This window comes from Prionailurus bengalensis, chromosome D4, assembly GCF_016509475.1.
Source record: "Prionailurus bengalensis isolate Pbe53 chromosome D4, Fcat_Pben_1.1_paternal_pri, whole genome shotgun sequence".
Lineage (NCBI taxonomy): Eukaryota > Metazoa > Chordata > Mammalia > Carnivora > Felidae > Prionailurus > Prionailurus bengalensis.
The window spans coordinates 71,256,150-71,273,999 of record NC_057359.1 but is presented as its reverse complement, the minus strand read 5'-3'; the positions used below and the strand labels follow the sequence as shown (position 1 = coordinate 71,273,999).

General features: G+C 38.7%; 1 protein-coding gene across 2 annotated transcripts in view; it reads left to right on the top strand.

Annotated features, from left to right (window-relative positions):
- The window catches only part of SVEP1 (sushi, von Willebrand factor type A, EGF and pentraxin domain containing 1), a 199,913-nt gene that overhangs the window by 47,165 nt on the left and 134,898 nt on the right, over window positions 1-17,850 (top strand). For both annotated transcript variants that reach the window (XM_043566210.1, XM_043566209.1), the window contains exons 4-5: window positions 10,780-10,938; window positions 12,301-12,480. In XM_043566210.1, coding sequence (XP_043422145.1) covers window positions 10,780-10,938; window positions 12,301-12,480 — 339 coding nt within the window. The remainder of the gene's footprint in view (window positions 1-10,779; window positions 10,939-12,300; window positions 12,481-17,850) is intronic.

Genomic DNA, 17,850 nt, shown 5'->3' with positions numbered 1-17,850 from the left:
ATGACACGGTGAAACTTGCAATTTTATTTACACACAGATTATTCAGAAAACAATCCAAACATTTTAACATGGGAATATGGAAGGAAAAATATTGCTTCATGAGCAGACTACTTCAAGGTGCAGTGACTGGACCACACAGATATCAGAATGAATGCCAGGTGGAATAAGGGTTTTATGGAAACCCCAGAAGGAAATCATTTCAATCTATCCATTGACTCCTTTAACTGTCAAATATCTTTTAGATATTTTGGGAGATATGATTATTGCCCCAAACTTGCCTTAAAGTAGCTTATCATGAAATGGAGCTATAACTATAAAGAAGTCAGAATGTGTGTCATGAACAAAGTGTTATAGCTGATCCGGTTCTAAGCAACTGAGATTGAATGAAAATTAAAATGCTGTGACATGTATGATACACAAAAGGCTATCACTGTTCTGAAAATATTTAGTTATGAAGGTAATGGGATTTTCACCGGGTTTGAATGATAGGACTTGGACCGTTAGAAATAGGAGATACCACTGTGGAGAACAGAAAGTACAGACCCGTGATGGGGACTGGTGATAGCTTGTATGGATGGATGAACGGGCTACATCTGTGAACATAGTGGGGTTCAGAGCAAGAAAGGTAGGGAGAAGGAACTAGATTGTACTCGGGCTTGAATTCCATGCTACAGAGATGGCCTTTGGTTAACTGACAACTACAAGACATTGAAGATTTTTGAGCAGGAAAGTGGCACGTTCAAAACGATGTTACAGGAATATTAATTCAGCATCTGTGGACAGAAATCACTGAATGTAACCTAGAACAAGAGTTGTATGTATGGAGGTTACAGAATCAATCATATCATAAAATAATTAGGTATAATTAGTGTAACAACAGTGAGCATGGAAAACAACAGGTAAACACATTTCCAAACTACCAAAGATCTTAAAGCCTTATTGAAGTGAGATAGAGAATATGAGGTAAGGAAAATATCAAAGGCGAGTGTGGCCTCAGACTTTACTCGTCACTTTCCACTCCTTATAAGACCACAGGGAAACAAATTTGACACTAAACACAAAACATACTCAGAGCTTTCTTCCTTTCTTACTGCCAAGGTTGTTTTTAGATTCAACTTGCACCACTGCTCTCTTTCCTTAGGAAAGGCTAATATTCAGCAGCTATGCATTAGTCCAGTTGTAAAAGTTGTTGAGATATTGAAATACTTATGTACTGACTGGTAAACGGCTACTGCCCTAAGTCTCTTGAATTTTCCTTCACTGATCTAACCCCTTTTCCAGGGTCACTGGCACCTATCCCATGGTCCAGCACGTGTAGAGGCAACGTCTGGCAGATGGGTGGGCCTGCAGAATTCTGCGTGATGCTACAGCTAATGTCTCTTGCCAGTGATCAGTGGTCGTGCCACTGAGTTGTAATATTTTGAATATCACCCCTTCCATGGATGGTGTTTTCTCCCAAAACGTTCTCATGTTCTTCAAGCAATAGACCTACACATATTTGAATCTCAGGGGTAGAGCCACCCTAAGTTCAAGTTGAAACCCTGTTGCACTGAAACTCATAAGATTTCACATTTAGATAATTGATTAATTTGTTATTTTATTTTTTAATAAGAGAACAAATCTACACCTATATTTACTTTTCAGTAAGTTTAAATCCATGAGGGGTACAGCATCACATGGATTCTGTGGCCATGGCCTTAGCAGGAAGACTGCTTTGTAATCTGGCATGAGCCATGCCACTGGTTTCCATGCACAGAAGTTACTTTTCCCCAGATTACTCTGGTTTTTATCGGTTTGCCACCAGGAGTCACTGTGTTGTTCTTTGTTTTGCACACATAAGCACATCTCTTGCCTAAATAGAATTCAGTTTCATCTCGAGCATAAACACCTTCAACTTTAAGAACTGTGTGCTCCCAGCAAAAATGGCCGTAGACCACAGCCTTCCAGACATGTTTGTCATTTTAGGAGTCCTGTTCCCAGCAGGCCTCTGCAGGCTCCAAAATGGCCTGATTAATTAGTAATTTTAAAAAAAGTTAATACCCAGTGTTCATGAGAGTACAATAAGATATATACTTTTAGCCCTAATAAAGTATTTGACTTTAATTCAAATATAAAGTAATATAAATATAGAAATATAAAGTAATTCGACAATAGTCTAATGAGTTTGAAAAGTTAATACTATTTTGCTTAAGAGAAAAGATTTTCAATGGATGAAAGAAATAAGAGAACAAGATGATTGCATGAAAGTTATTTATAATTATTAAAAAACTGGATTCAACTTAAATGTCAAACATTAAACCAATGTGGTTTAGCTTACAGTAAATTTTATTTTCTTCTTTATATGATTCTGAGTCATTAGCTATTTTAGAAAGAATAAACAAGGTTAAAGATAATTTTAAAATCCCCAGTGGCCTCTCCTAAAAGTGTTTGCCCACCAAGTTTTCATTATAAAACTTAGGATGATCTCACATTTCTCGTCTAGACAGTAGACACCTTAAGACAATTAAGAAGACAGAATTTTCAACCCCAAAGACCTTGTATTCTGTACTCAGCCAGGTCATATTTACGTGTCAGCATGTGTGTGTGTGTGTGTGTGTGTGTGTGTGTGTGTCACATATATTATTTCTTAATACATAATAATAACTTTGCTGATGCATCCTCTTTTGGACACAGTCTTTTGAGGCTTTTCGTTTTTGTTTTTTGATAGACTTGTCCTGATCCATCAGTAATCTCCTCTCTAGCCTGAGCAGGTGCTTCTATTTGCAACATGGCGTCCCGCCGCGAGTGTGCCATTTGCTCCTTTGGCACCACACAGTTACTCGAATTCAGTTGAGTCCAAATACGCTGCACTTCAGCCAAATGAGCTACCCAATGGCAGGGAGATTGACAGGCTCCTAATTCGTTTACGACAGATTCAGTTGTGCAGCATCCAAGGCAGTTAAAAGTCTCCTTATCTAATTCATTAATGAAAATCGGAAGGACCTCGGCTCTCTGGTAGAAGCGTCGTTCTTTGTATGCATGCCCACGTCCTTGTCTTGCAGTTATGACAATATTGGCTCGGCATGGGGAAAGAGAACTGATTCTCTTCTAGGGCGGTGGATCCCTGTGCTCGAAATTTGAACAGAACTCTTTGTAGGAACATTTTCCTTATTCAGACCAGATCCATAAAGTTGAGGAGGAACATGATGTTGTAATAATAAAGAACCTTTCTCTGGGAGCCCAGACATTTGCTTGGTGCCCTTCATAGATAGAGCAGAACCGGGGTGGCACTGTCATCTACCTGAATGGGCACCCTTGGGGTGGTGTAGCACACAGCCTGAATGCAGCTGATGTAGCTACCGTACCACTATATTCTTTAAAGGAATTCGTTAACCTTTAAAGATGAGTTGTGCAAGGAAAAGAGGCTCTTAACAATTATCACAGTTTTAAAAAATTAATCTTAGATTATGTGTAAGAAGGAAGTTTATAAAATATTTGTTACTGTATAACGGATGTTATTTATTCTAGCTAAGATAGTCATCTAACAGTTTAATATTGTGGATAAGATAGAGAGAATGGAGGCTCCCTTATATTTTACAAATTCCAAACTGGCTGATGTTTTAATTTGCATCAATCAAAGGATTCCTCTGTCAGCCGAGCAGAAGACTAATGTTAGCACAACATGATAATTTCAAGAATCACACTGCCAGTAATAGTAGCTGATAGCTGCCAAGATGTTTCTGAAAAGAGAAAGTGGTTATTTTAACAACTAAAAGAGCAATTAAGAAATAATATTTGGTACATTTCCAGGAAGGAAACATTTCATGACAAAAAAAAAGAACATACCTGGCCCTTTACCATCACTTGTGAAACTTGTTCAAACCATGGTTTTATTTAGTATTTTCAACTTTTGCTTGGTTTTAGATGAGGAGTTTTCCCCTTGGGTATCAAAGAAGTTGATTACACCTCTCCCACTAGAATTGTGCAATGCCTTTAAATAGTTCTCCTAAAGTCTGTTTTCCATTATCATTATGAATTTCACAATACATTTCCAAATGTACTTTTGGATATTTTTATGCAAAACACTGTTCTCCAATGTTATAAACCCTTGATTACTCAAAACAGTTTGGAGAGTAATATTGTTAAGATTGCTTCCTTTTTATGTAATATTATTTTAAAAATAAATTGTAGACTCTGTAAACCGAATCTGATTGCTCCTATGGAAGATTTCTTTAACTTACTTTCTAGTATTATTCTATTTCTAGAATCATCAAATGTTAGCATTGAAAAGGTCAGGGCCATCATCAGTTGTAACTTCTGTAGTTTGTAGGAAAAGAGAAGAAAGTCACTTGCCGGTGACCCTGTCCCTTGTCAGCAGAAGAGCCAAGGTTGCATGCAACTCGGTGGTCTTGACCCCAAGGTCAATGCCTTCACATCACCTGATTGTTATTCTCTTTGACTTTAGTCCTCCTTCCGCACTAACCCGCCCTACACCTTCCAACACAGCTGTTTGCCCTTGCCCTTCTTTGATTGAGTGACTTGGTCAGGCGATGCAATGGCTAATGGCTAGGTCAGATAATTGGAAGACTCTGAACATACAAGGGCATGTTCATATTACTGAGAGAAAGAGACAACTGCATATTTTACATACAGTGTGACATGTGCCAGAGCAGAGGTAAGCATGACGTACTCTGGGGGCACAGAAACGAAGGCAATGGAATCTGTCTGAAAAAGTCAGAGGAGCTGTGAAGAACGAGTTAGTCATGAAGGGTGCTGGCAGTTCACTCAGACAAAGGAGAGCTTATGCAAAGGCAAAGCTAACTGGAAGATAAAAGAAGTAATATTTGCCAAGCACCAAGCGCCCACCAGGCACAACAAATCTATAAAAGATGGATAATTATCTGTTGAGAAAGTTAAGAGTTGGAGACCTTATTCTAAAATTTACTGAATGCTAACTACATGCCAGGCATTTACTCACATTATTTCTGCTAATCCTAACAACAAAATTTATAAGGGACATACTACTAATGTTACGCACAAAGAAACCAAGTCTCAGAAAAATTAAGTAATTGCTCAAACTCCCAAGTCCAGTAAATTGAGATGGAGGAGGTATGCAAGACTAGGCTCTCCTTGATTCTGAAGCAGGTTCCAACCAGGATGTGAAATTGCACTGATCCCTTGTAGGAGACAGACAGGAATGTTACAGACAGATCAAAGATCTGTGAAGATCAGAGTGAAGAGAGAAGGCCTTATCCTGTTGGTGCAGTTTTTAGATAGAAAGTGATTTGATCACATTTCTATTTTAGAAAGCTCTTCAGGCACAGCATTCATGGTGGAATGAAGAGAAGAAATGGAGGCCAAGAGACCAGTAAAGAGCTGTGTAAAAACCCGGATGAGAGATAATGAGTTCAGATCTAAGATAAGGCAATGCTGATGGAGGGAGGGGGGAAACGCAGAGGATTTTGGAAAGAGAAAAATCCAAAAAACACGGTTTCCATTTGGATATTGGAGAAGATGGAGAAGGAGGAACCAAAGTGATCTCTGAGGTCAGAGAACCAGTAACCTTGTGAAATACAGCATTTGAGACAATGACTTTCTTTTACATATAATTTTTATTTACTTTTAATTCTTTTTGCACAGGTAATACCTATTCAGTGAAGCAAAACTGGAAAATACTAGATCAACAAAAATAAACCTGAAAGTCTCGTAATTCTATGAATATATACCATGTATACATAACCTTAAAGATCATATCCTTGAAGTTTCCTATATGTATTTATTAGCCCAAAAGGCTCATATAAAACACAGTGTTTGAAACCTACATCTTTTACACTCAGCTGCATAATTTGAATGATTTTCCATGTCAAGACTTGTATTTTTATGGCTACTATTCCATTGGATGGAATTGTCATAAGAATTTAACAAACCCCCCGTCTCTTGACGTTTGTGTTGTTGCCACTGCTGAGTGTGTAAATGGTTAACAACAATTATACATATGTTTTTACTCATCTTTATTTGGGACATATTCTCAGAAATCAAGTGATTTATCAAAAGGAGGGTTCCACTTGAGGGTTTTGGCGTCTGCCCCCAGGTTGTCCTACAGAGTGGGAGAGAATGTTTGTTCACATGCTTACTGGCAAATGACTATCAACATCCTTTAAAAATTTTGCCAAATTAAAATGTAGCCATCACTATGTATTTCTTTATTATGAGTGAGGTTAAACTGTTTATCCTGTGATTTTTGGTTATTTTCATTTCTCCTGTAGGAAATTTCTAGTTCTTGTTCTTTGTCAACTTTTCAATTGGAGTGTTCATTTTTTTTCATGCATTGGCTAAAGCTCTTTATGTATTAAGTTTCTATTTCTTCTTAAAGTAGTAATTTATAGGTTTTTGAAGTATTTAGTGTATCTTTGTACACCCAATGATTTTTGACCTGTAGGTCTGGCTTGTTTTAGGTGTGTATCTTATCAACAGGGTTAAATTAGTCCATGAATATTATTTATGATAGCTGATGTGTTTGGGTTTTCTTCGGTCATGTTAGTTTATGCTATTCTGTTTTTCATTCTTTGTTATTTTTTTTTATTTTCCTAGGGTTTTTCTATCTGTATTCTTTGGTGTTTTTTTTCCCTCTTCCACTGATTTGGAGGTTATACAGTCTTTTTCTGTTCATAGTTACTTGCTTTTTTCAGGTACAAATTTGATCCTCTGTTTTTCTTTTGGCTTTATCATATCAATGTACCTAAAAAGAAATGAGAACCCCCCCCCGTTCCTCTTTCCACTCATCTCCCAATTTCTCTCATATTTTAAATTTCTTCTTTATATTATGCAGATTATTTTCTTCTTTAGATCATATGTATTTCTTTTTTAAAAGAAGTTTAGGTATTTATTTTGAGAGAGAGAGAGAGAGAGAGAGGAGGAGGGGCAGAGAGAGAGGGAGAGAGAGAATCCAAGCAGGCTCTGCACTGTCAGCTCAGAGCCCAGTGTGGGGCTCGATCCCGTGAACCATGTTCTGAGACACTTTTCAAAGTGATTCAAAGTACAAAATGTACACTACGTGAATACACACATATTCCAGACTTTGTGCCTCTAAATACAGCCCATAAAGGTATGGCTTCATGACTTAAAAAACTAAAGGTACTAAAATGAGATTCTGCTTCTTAGCTGGAAAACCACAGGATCTATAGATCAAGAGTCAAACACTTAACTGACTGAGCCACCTAGGCACCCCAGATCATCTATCTTTCTTTTTAAAAAGGGCCTTATTTGATTTTTTTTTTCATTTTTGCAATTTTAGCAAGATATTTAGTGATTTACTGTATGTTTTACTAGTTTCTTAGTCTCAAGCTGTTTGCTAAATACCATTTTTCCCATGCTTGCTTGAGTTTTTACTTTTGATTTCTTTTCAGTCACTGAAATGTGTCTTTATTTCCAGAAGCTATGCATATCCTGGAATGTCTTTCTCTTCCTCATATTTACCAATAGCTTGCCTAGATATAGAATTCGGGGCTGATAATATTTTTTCCACATAGCTATATATCTTATTTCCATTCTTTCTCCTGCCTTTTGTTTTTGCACAGGAGAAATGGAATATCAGTTTGATTTTGCATTTATAAGTGCTTGCTTTTCTTTCCTAGATGCTTGCTATACTTTTCTTTTATCCTGGGTGTCAATCACTTTTTGTTAATTTCACCTGAAACTTGAGGGGTTTTTTTGCACTAAATCTTCAAGTAAGGAATTTATTCTCGTGTTAATATCACAACTAGTACTTTTCCTAGGTGTACTTAGTTCTGTTGTTATGGAATTTTATGGCTTCTTTTTACTGTCTCAAAGAAGTTTAATTTTGCTGTTACAGTTTGTATTTTCTTCTCCATCTCAGTGTTTGTCTTAATCATTTTCTCCTACAGCTGCTGACTTCTGTTTAAAGGAGACCATGTTCAGGGTGCCTGAATTGTTCAGTCGGTTGAGCATCTCACTCTTGATTTTGGCTTAGGTCATGATCCCAGGGTCATGGGATCAAGCCCCACGTCAGGCTCTGTGCTGAGTGTGGAGCCTGCTTAGGATTCTTTGCTTCTCCCTTTGGCCCTCTCCTGCTTGCACTTTCTCTCCCTCTCTCTTAAATAAAATTTTAAAATAATAATAATAAAAAAATAAAGGAGACCATGTTGTCTTGCATCTTCTTGAAGACTGGTGCAAATATTTACTGAACTTTTCCTAGAAAGAAATACTCAGTAATATGAATAATTCAATAATAATTCGACATTTAATACTGTGATGCTTTGATTGCAATGTTCTCTTTCTGCTGAGCTATTTTTCATAAGTCACATATCATTATAACTATTTTTATAATGTTTCTCTCAGTCTTAAGTACTATCACAGATCTTGCCAGTCCTAGAATTTTCTACTAAATATCACGGGAAAATGTTACCTTCTGTTTTTAAATACAATCAAGAATTTCAGAAGCATGGTTATTTTTTTCTAATAATTACCTTATATTGTGAATCTTGTCTCTTTTATATTTTTAGCCTATTCTAGTGGTTAAAACAAGGACTATAGCATCCAAGAGACCTGGTTTTAAGACACAGCAAGTGTAGTGGTAAAGAATCTGGACTCTGGATACAAACTATCCAGGTTCAAATCTCAGCTTTGCCACTTACTGTGTAACTTTGGCAAGTTATTTAACCTCTTACTACCTTGGTTTTCTCACCTATAAAAGGAAATTAATAATATTAGTTACTTCATAGGTCTTTAAGGAGATATAAAAAGATAATATTTATAAAATATGTAGAACAGTCCCTGGGACATAGTAAGTAGCATATAAATATTTACTTTAAAATTCTAGCTCTACCCTTCCTCTCAATTTTGTTGTAAACCATATATATATATATATATTTTTAAATAAATAAGCCAGACCTTATCTTCTCAGAAACAGAGCTTAAACAAATGACAACAGGAAGGGTAAAGGAATGTGCTACCATTTAGAAATATGTGACTTGCTAATTAAGAACAAGATAAATGTAACTTTGATTTTTTTGTCATAAAAATGTAGCAAACCAATGTTAACTACTAAAGAAAAAATTCTAGCTGTATTACCTCCTCAGTAACTTCACTCAAGTCAGCAAATCTCTCTAAGCCTCCATTGTCTCATCTTTAAGGTGGACAAAATACTAATAAAATTAATGCACATATTAATAACACTATTAATACTATTGACTAATACTTTGTAGACTGAGATGATTTATATAAAATAGTATCACAAGTATATATTACTTGTTTCTACTATTTTTAAAATTATTTTTTTAATGTGTGTTTATTTTTGAAAGAGAGAGAGGGAGACAGAGCATGAGTGGGGGAGGGGCAGAGAGAAAGGGGGACACAGAATCCAAAGCAGGCTCCAGGCTCTGAGCTGTCAGCGCAGAGCCCAATGCGGGGCTCGAACCCACGAAGTGTGAGATCATGACCTGAGCCGAAGATGGACACTTAGCCAGCTGAGCCACCCAGGCACCCCTGTTGCTACTATTTTTAAATAATTGCACGCATACTTGACAATGCTGCATCAAATTAGCTGAGCATTGCAAGTCCTTCTTTTGGAAATGTCCTTTTTTTTTACTTTTAATGTTTATTTATTTTTGAGAGAGACAGAGCATGAGCAGGGGAGAGGCAGAGAGAGAGGGAGACACGGGGAAAAAAGCATGCTCCAGGCTCCAAGCTGTCAGCACAGAGCCTGATGCAGGCTCAAACCCACGAACCCACAAACGCGCGAGATGGTGACCTGAGCCGAAGTCAGAAGCTTAACCACTGAGCCACTCAGCCGACGCCTTTTGGCAATTTCCTTACTCAATTTTGAGTTATTTTGTAGTAGATGTGTAACTCCAGAGAGTAAGTCACAGATTCAAAGTGACATTGTCAGTAAAGAGCGTGTGTGTGTGTGTGTGTGTGAGAGAGAGAGAGAGAGAGAGAGAGAGAGAGAGAGAATGAGATTTTCTGAGCCAGGGACAGCAGGGTCTTAATAATTCTTTTTTCTTCCAAGGGCCTATTTCCCATCAGTTGGATTATTTCCCTCTTTTACTTTCTTCTATCCTTAGACAAGTGCTTTGAACAGAAACAATGGGCTCCTTGGTTTTTGCGTATTTGGCTCTTCTCCTCTGCTGGCAGACGATCCCAGAGTGTGGTAGGGGAGGTGGGGCTGCACAGGTGGGGTAGGAGAATACGGAGTCAACAGTATTTATTAAGAATTTTTAGGGGCGCCTGGGTGGCTCAGTTGGTTGAGCGTCCGACTTCGGCTCAGGTCATGATCTCGCGGTCCGTGGGTTCGTGCCCCGTGTCGGGCTCTGTGCTGACAGCTCAGAGCCTGGAGCCTGTTTCCGATTCTGTGTCTCCCTCTTTCTCTGACCCTCCCCTGTTCATGCTCTCTCTCTCTCTCTCTCTCTGTCTCAAAAATAAATAAAAAAATGTTAAAAAAAAATTAAAAAAAAAAAAAGAATTTTTATATGTCCTGTATCACTGATTCCTTTTAGTCCCTTAACATGCGTCGTTGTTTTGGTTTTTCCCACAAATAAGCCCAGGCATCTCATGCTGGGTTGTGTTGTAATCGTAATTAACTGTGAGCCTGAAGAGGCCACATCCTAACCTGTAAATAACAAACTACATTATTCTTTAAAAAAAGAATCTCTGTTTCTGTCCTTGCTTGAATTACACTATTATTGGTATGGAAAGCTATTATTGGGATTTTTTTCTGCCTACTTAGTCTCAAAAATGTTAACTATCACTTACCATCAATTAATATAAAATGGACTTCCCCAGCTTGCCCGTCAGGGACATACAAACCAGAAGGTTCTCCAGGAGGAATCAGCACTTGCCTTCCGTGTCCTGATGAAAATCACACCTCTCCACCTGGAAGTACGTCCCTGGAAGACTGTGTCTGCAAGGAGGGATATCGGGCATCCGGCCAGACCTGTGAAGGTAAGCCTCCCACATTTGGCAAATGGGAAATACAAAAGCTGATCTCTCAAGAAAAATGATGCTGATATTTCCATCCAGTTTATTTTAAATGATCTCTAATAATCCTTTCTCTAATCTTATTTGGGGGAAGTTCTTTTTTTTTTCTTTTAATTATAACCATAGGCACCCAGGTGGCTATATTTTTTAAAAATATTTTTTAATGTTTGTTTTATTTTTTATTTTTGAGAGAGAGAGAGAGAGAGAGAGAGAGAGAGAGACAGCATGAGCGGAGGAGAGGCAGACACACACACACACACCCCCACACACGCGCGCGCGTGCAGAATCCGAAGCAGGCTCCAGGCTCTGAGCTGTCAGCACAGAGCCTGACATGGGGCCCAAACTCACGAACCATGAGATTATAACCCGAGCTGAAGTCAGACACTCTACTGACAGAGCCACCCAGGTGCCCCCCTTTGCTTTTACTAAGTAGCATTTCTTATTAATGCATACACCCATATCTTGCTCCAGAGAAAATAGATCTGAGACCCCAATAACTATGAAACCAGAAAGATTTAGTACTTGAAAAAGATCTAAATATGAATCTAATAGCCACAAATTTAACAAAAAAATATAACAAATGAGCTAGTTTGGGCTCTGGTGATATTTATATCCATTTAAGAGAATATGTTTATGAGCAAAGTGTCTTGATATTATTCATATCAAAAATTAAAACTGTGTGATTAGCCTGTAACATGTACAAGAGGCTGTGGCTCTTGGGATTTGTAGCAAACATACTCTGTTGAATTTATTCTTTGTTTTATGCCACCTTAATTAAGGAGGAAAATAGGGGCGCCTGGGAGGCTCAGTTGGTTAAGTGTCCAACTTCAGCTCAGGTCATGATCTCATAGTTCATGAGTTCAAGCCCCACATTGGGTTCTGTGTTGACAGCTCAGAGCCTGGAGCCTGCTTTGGATTCTGTGTCTCCCCCTCTCTCTCTCTGCCCTCCGCCTCTAATGCTCTGTCCCTGTCTCTCTCTCAAAAATATATAAATATTAAAAAAAAGAAGGAAAATAGGTTATGACCTATGAAGATCAAGAACTAGAAAATTTCGTATCCACATAGATGTCAAAATAAAACATTTTTAGGGCTTAAAATATATTTATTCTGTTTAAAAAATTGGAAGTAAATACATACCTAACAGGAGTGAGATGTAAGGGTTCTTCTTTCAAATATGCACTTAGAAATTGAGATGCAGTAAATTGGAATGATGTGGGTAATTTAGCTGTGTGTGTAAAATGTCCTCTTAAACAAACACAGGAAAGGAGGCTGTTTCATAGGCAAAAGGCTAATTTTGCTTTTTTATTTTCTTTCTGTAAATGTTAGTTGTCCACTGCCCTGCCCTGAGGCCTCCCGAAAACGGTTACTTTATCCAGAACACTTGCAACAACCACTTCAATGCAGCCTGTGGGGTCCGATGTAACCCTGGATTTGACCTCGTGGGAAGCAGCATCCTTCTGTGTCTACCCAATGGTTTGTGGTCCGGTTCAGAGAGCTCCTGCAGAGGTATGCAGACTGCCAGTTCACATTGTTTATTGATTGCCTTGCTTGATTTCCTTGACTTAACCTTTAATGGACCAGTGAAGTTCTTTGTTTCTTTTGATTTCATAGACCACAGACCACAGAAAGAGAAAAAAATTATAGGGACATTGGAAGTCAGAACTACTAAGTTCAATTGACCACATCATCGTAAACTATGCCCTCTATGTTTCTTTTATGAACAGACAGAGAGCAAAGAAAGGGCCTTCCTGGGAAGGAAATGGACAGGTTACCCCAAACCTCAGATTTCAAGCAGCCAAAATAGGGTGCCAAGGAGAGGGTTAGAATGAGGGCTTTGAGGACTCATGTGATTGGAGGACTCAGGGAGCCACATGAGGGTCTGGCAGTGGGAGCAGTGAGCCAACTTGTATGTCTCCAGCCTTTGCTTGGAATAGACAGTGTGCTGTAGAGAGTGGGGATTTGCCAAAGTGAGATCACAGAGTCTAGTCAGGCCAATAGAAGTGGGGACTGTACCTCGAGTAGAAGCAGAGGCTCCCACATCACACAGAGAAAAGACGAATATTATGGTAGCTTAGTTCACCTCCACTCTCGCCATCTGTAGGATCTCCTTTCTTCTTCTTACAACTATGACACACAACTTCCTAAGGTTTCACAAGTAGGGTTGGAAAAGACGGCTATCTAAGAAAAGAGGGGAACAAGCCAAAGGCCTTGAGAATCCCTCCTTTCCAAGCTTCTGAATACAGTATTCACCTGCTACCTAGAGTTGCCAGATGATATACAGGGGACACCCAGCGAGACGAGAATTTTAGATAAACAACAACTTTTAGTGTAAGTGAGTCCCATGCAAGATGTGGGATTTACTTATACTAAAAATGAGGTGTTGATTTTCCAAAACTCAAATTTAACTGGATCTCCTCATTTGTTTGTTTGCTTTGCTAAATCTGGCAACCTCACCCCCCACCACATCCCCCAGGCATCCTTTGGCAATACACTTTGCTGAGGATTTGACTGCTCCAGGACCCCACATCACACAGCTCACTGGAGTACGGTAAGGAGTTTTCTCTTGGCTCTTGCACTCATAAGGGAAGCCCACCTACTCAGGCTCTGAGGTCGTTTGTGAGCCACAGGAGACAACCACTGTGGTTATCACCTACCGGTTTTTACCATCTGCAAGTATGAGTCTGCTTAACTCAGGTCCCAACCCGTCCTCTTCTGTGTACCTACAAAAAAAGAAGAGGCACGCCTGTGCTGAGGTGGCTCAGTTAAGCCTCCAACTTCGGCTCAGGTCATGATCTCGCGGTGCATGAGTTCGAGCCCCACGTCAGGCTCCGTGCTGACAGCTTGGAGCCTAGAGCCTGCTTCGGATTCTGTGTCTCCCTCTCTGTCTCTGCCCCTGCCCTGCTTGTGCTCTCTCCCTGTCTCTCAAAAAAAAAAAAAATAATAATAATAATAAACATTAAAAAAATAGGAAGAAATCAGCAAAATTGAACAAGAGAGTCCTGAAAGAAAAGGGAAACAAATGGAATCACTGAGATTCTAAGGCAATTACAGTGCTTAAATAAGGCCAGGATTCCAAGAAATAGGAGATCTCTGAAAACAAAAGGATTTCTTAAGAGGAAATAAAAGTTTGCAGACACAATGAATAGATGTAGTTAAAAGCCAAATTAATAAGTTACAAAATCAACTCAAGAAACACTTCTGAAAGGGGCGCCTGGGTGGCTCAGTTGGCTAAGCCTCCGACTTCAGCTCGGGTCATGATCTCACAGTTTACGTGTTTGAGCCCCGTGTCGGGCTCTGTGCTGACAGCTCAGAGCCTGGAGCCTGCTTCAGATCGTGTGTCTCCCTCTCTTTCTGCCGCTCCCCTGCTTGTTCGTGTTCTCTCTCTCTCTCTCTCTCTCTCTCTCTCTCTCTCAAAAATAAAACATTAAAACTTTTAAAAAAAGAAACTCTTCTGAAAGGAAAGCAGAGTTTCAAAGATTAAAAAAATACAAAATGATAACGTGACATGAGAATAGTCCCGGGAAATAGACTCTTTTCATATTTGGAACCTAGAGAGAGAGTGGAGTGAAAAAGAACATGGCCCCAAGCGGAAATCTTGAAAATATGTGCAATGAACATCTTTGATATTCAGTTTAAAATCACTTAATGAGTGCTAGAAAAAAATTATTGAAAACAGATCCATGTCTGGAAAGAATCGTAGTGAAATTTGTGAATGTGTTGGAAAAATAGTAAATTGTGCCTGTTTCACAGTTAGAAATAAATAATACTACCTACAAAGGAAAGAGAATCAGACTTGAGCCTCTTATTAGCCATTCTAAATATGAGAAGATAAGGGTATGTTGCCAGGAGTCTGAGAGAAAAGAATCAGACCCTAGATTTCTGAGCTCAGATCAGCTACTGTTTTATGTGGGAAGGCCAAGGAAAGACATTTTCAGTCATGCAGTCTCAAATGGTAAAAAAGCCACATCCCATGCCTGAAAAAGTTAATCGCAGAAAGCCTCTTAGATATATTCCTATAAAGTCAACAGTTATCAGCTCTATGTAAAATCACTACCCCTTCTTCCAAATACCTCATGGCAGAGGGTGGAAAACGTTACATTTTAACTTTTCCACTTACTGGTCTTCCAAAGAAGAGTGAGAAAAGCGGGTAGACGACGCCTTCAGGGTAAGGTCCAACCCCTGCCTCTTTACCCTCCACAGTCTACACCCTGAGCCTCAAATCCTACACTAAAGCCATAAGAAATGGCCATGTCCTCTCGGGAAGCCATCCTTTGACAAGTTGTTACCACAGCTTTGAGTGCCTGATGGCCCTGAATTTGCTCTTTGTCTCTCTATATAAACCCTCTGCTGTCATCAGCCTTCTCAGCCTGGATGGGATGATCTCAACTTCTGTACGTGTGTCCATGCATCCGTTCTCCCCTCATTCTAGAGCCTGTGCTCTGTGTGTCAGGCTCAGTCAAGGAGGCACAGTGACCACGAGTGTCATGGGATGAGGGATTTATTTTAGGAATTGGACCTTATGCAATTTTGGAAGGAGCTGAAGGCAAACTGAAGATCTAGAAGAGAAGTTGGAGCATCGGAGGTATTTCTACCAACTCAGTCTATGAAACCAAGCCTGCCCTGCTGCTGGGGTGGGACTGAAAAGGAGAAATGCGTTGAGAGGTCTTAGAGAAGGTTTCCATGGTTCCACAGCCAAGAGCCTGGCAGCAAGCTTGGGGCTTCCTCAGGCCAACACAATCAACAATTGGGACATGGAATAGAGGCAAGCAAAGACAAGCTGGGATCCGTGGGACATGTCTACATTTGTCCATCACTGTGTCTGGCTACAGTGGCCCAGGCTGCTTTCCAAAATCCAGGGCACGTTCTTCTTCTGACCAACCCTAACCTGCCCTATAGTAAGGGGAGTCTGACAGCTTGTTTCCCAGCTTAACCAACTCGGTATAATACAAACCAACACACTTAACTTTTATTAATCAGCTTGTCTATCGCCTCTGCTAGACTGAGTTCTTTATGAGCACAGAATGTATCTTTTCTTCTCAACCCTTAGTTATACCTCTGGTGAATGATCAAGAACTTGATCAATAGATGTATTGATAAGTCCATTGATAAATAGATATACTGATGGTCGGACTGCGTCACTTCCCATTATGCATTCACATTGTTAAAGAGCATTCTTGTTCTTATTTATGTGATTTCAGTTGATATTCCAATGTAAACAAAACAATGTTAATCAAAGATTAAAAGATCCCTTTAGTTTCATTCCCAAAGCTACACATAACTTACTAGTGTACAAAGCTGTCCCGAATGAAGATATCTACTCCCTAACTCTGGCGCATCATTTGTGACTTTAATTACTTGAGATATTGCTCTTTGAAAATATATACCATATTTCATTAATTATAAAACACTTTCCCCCATATTTTAACGTCTCTAAAAACTCAGATGTACCTTAAAGTCATTGGCATGAAATCCTTTCATAGATATTACTGTTTCTTTATTAGTGGCACATAAAATAACGGTGTGCCTCACAAATGGGGCATCTGGCATTCAATGAAATATGACAGCTGCATTGGGATTCACTTCTGTTTCAGGGCGGATAACTGGAGAAAGTTGTATTTTACATTTCCAGGTGAAATCTAATGGTACGAACAGAATCGTTTTAGTTATGTCATCTCTTTCTTGCAAATCTTCCTGAAATCGAGACAGAAATGAAAGAGCAGTTTAAAATGTAAAGCCTTTTAGAAACTTCATTTTGCATCATTAATGTTTTATAGTGTTAAGTAATGCTTAATAGGCTTGAGCCTTCTTCCTCCTCTGTACTCATCATAAAGCATTTATACTTTTTGTTCAGTTTTCTCTGAATTATACATTTATTTCTAAACTAGGAAGGGGTTTTTTTTTTGTGGTTTCCTAATGACAACTAAGCCACAATATCACAGTAAATTAAATTTTGCGATAGCAGGTTTCCTCAGAAAATGGCTCACACAACAATAAGAATCCTACACTTAATATCAGATTTATTTTATTTTCAGTATAGATGCTATCACAATTCGGGTTTGACAGGAATTATTTATATGGGTGGAAATCTAATTAGTCTTTAAAATGAGAACCAGAGCAGGTCTCACAGTGTCTACCTCTTAGTAGACTGTATTCTTGAACGATTGCTATTTTCTAAAAAGACCAAATGAGCATTTAAGGTTGCTTTGACATGAATGTGAATCAAGAAACGTTTATTGCACAATTTGTCAGCTTGTCGACATAAAAAAAAATTTTTATTGAAACTAATAAATGAACATGTTCCTATTAAGAATGATAATAAATGGTCATTCCTGGTTGAAAAGGAGTGTAAAATGTTTAAGGGCTAACTAGGAATCCTTGCATATGCTTTGTTTTCTCAGAGGAGCAATCAGAGTTTATTGAAAGCAACATTTGAGAAGCAATATAATTTGTATGTGTATGAAACACCAACTCTAATTTACTATCAGTACTCTTGAGAGATGTTGCGAATCCATTTCATTTTGAGTGGGAAAGCTGGAGTGATTTCATCAGTGTTTTAAATCTAAAAGCAGTTGTTTAAGATATGGCTTTCCAGATTTTATACATTTTGATCATAGGGATTTATCTTACCTTTTAATTCCACGTGGCACTTGGCATTGTGTTACATATGGTGGTCACACTGAGTAAAAACCAAACTGTGGAAGGCAAAATAGTTCTATGCCCTTGATGCACTCAGCAATGATTCTACTTACATGATGGGCACATTCAATAAAAATCAAGATGTGGAACGCAAAATGTGTCTACTCATTTGTCATTAGTAGTTGATTTCGATCCAAGCCATCTCAGGGATTGAAAGGCACAGGCTTATGGTTTAACTTC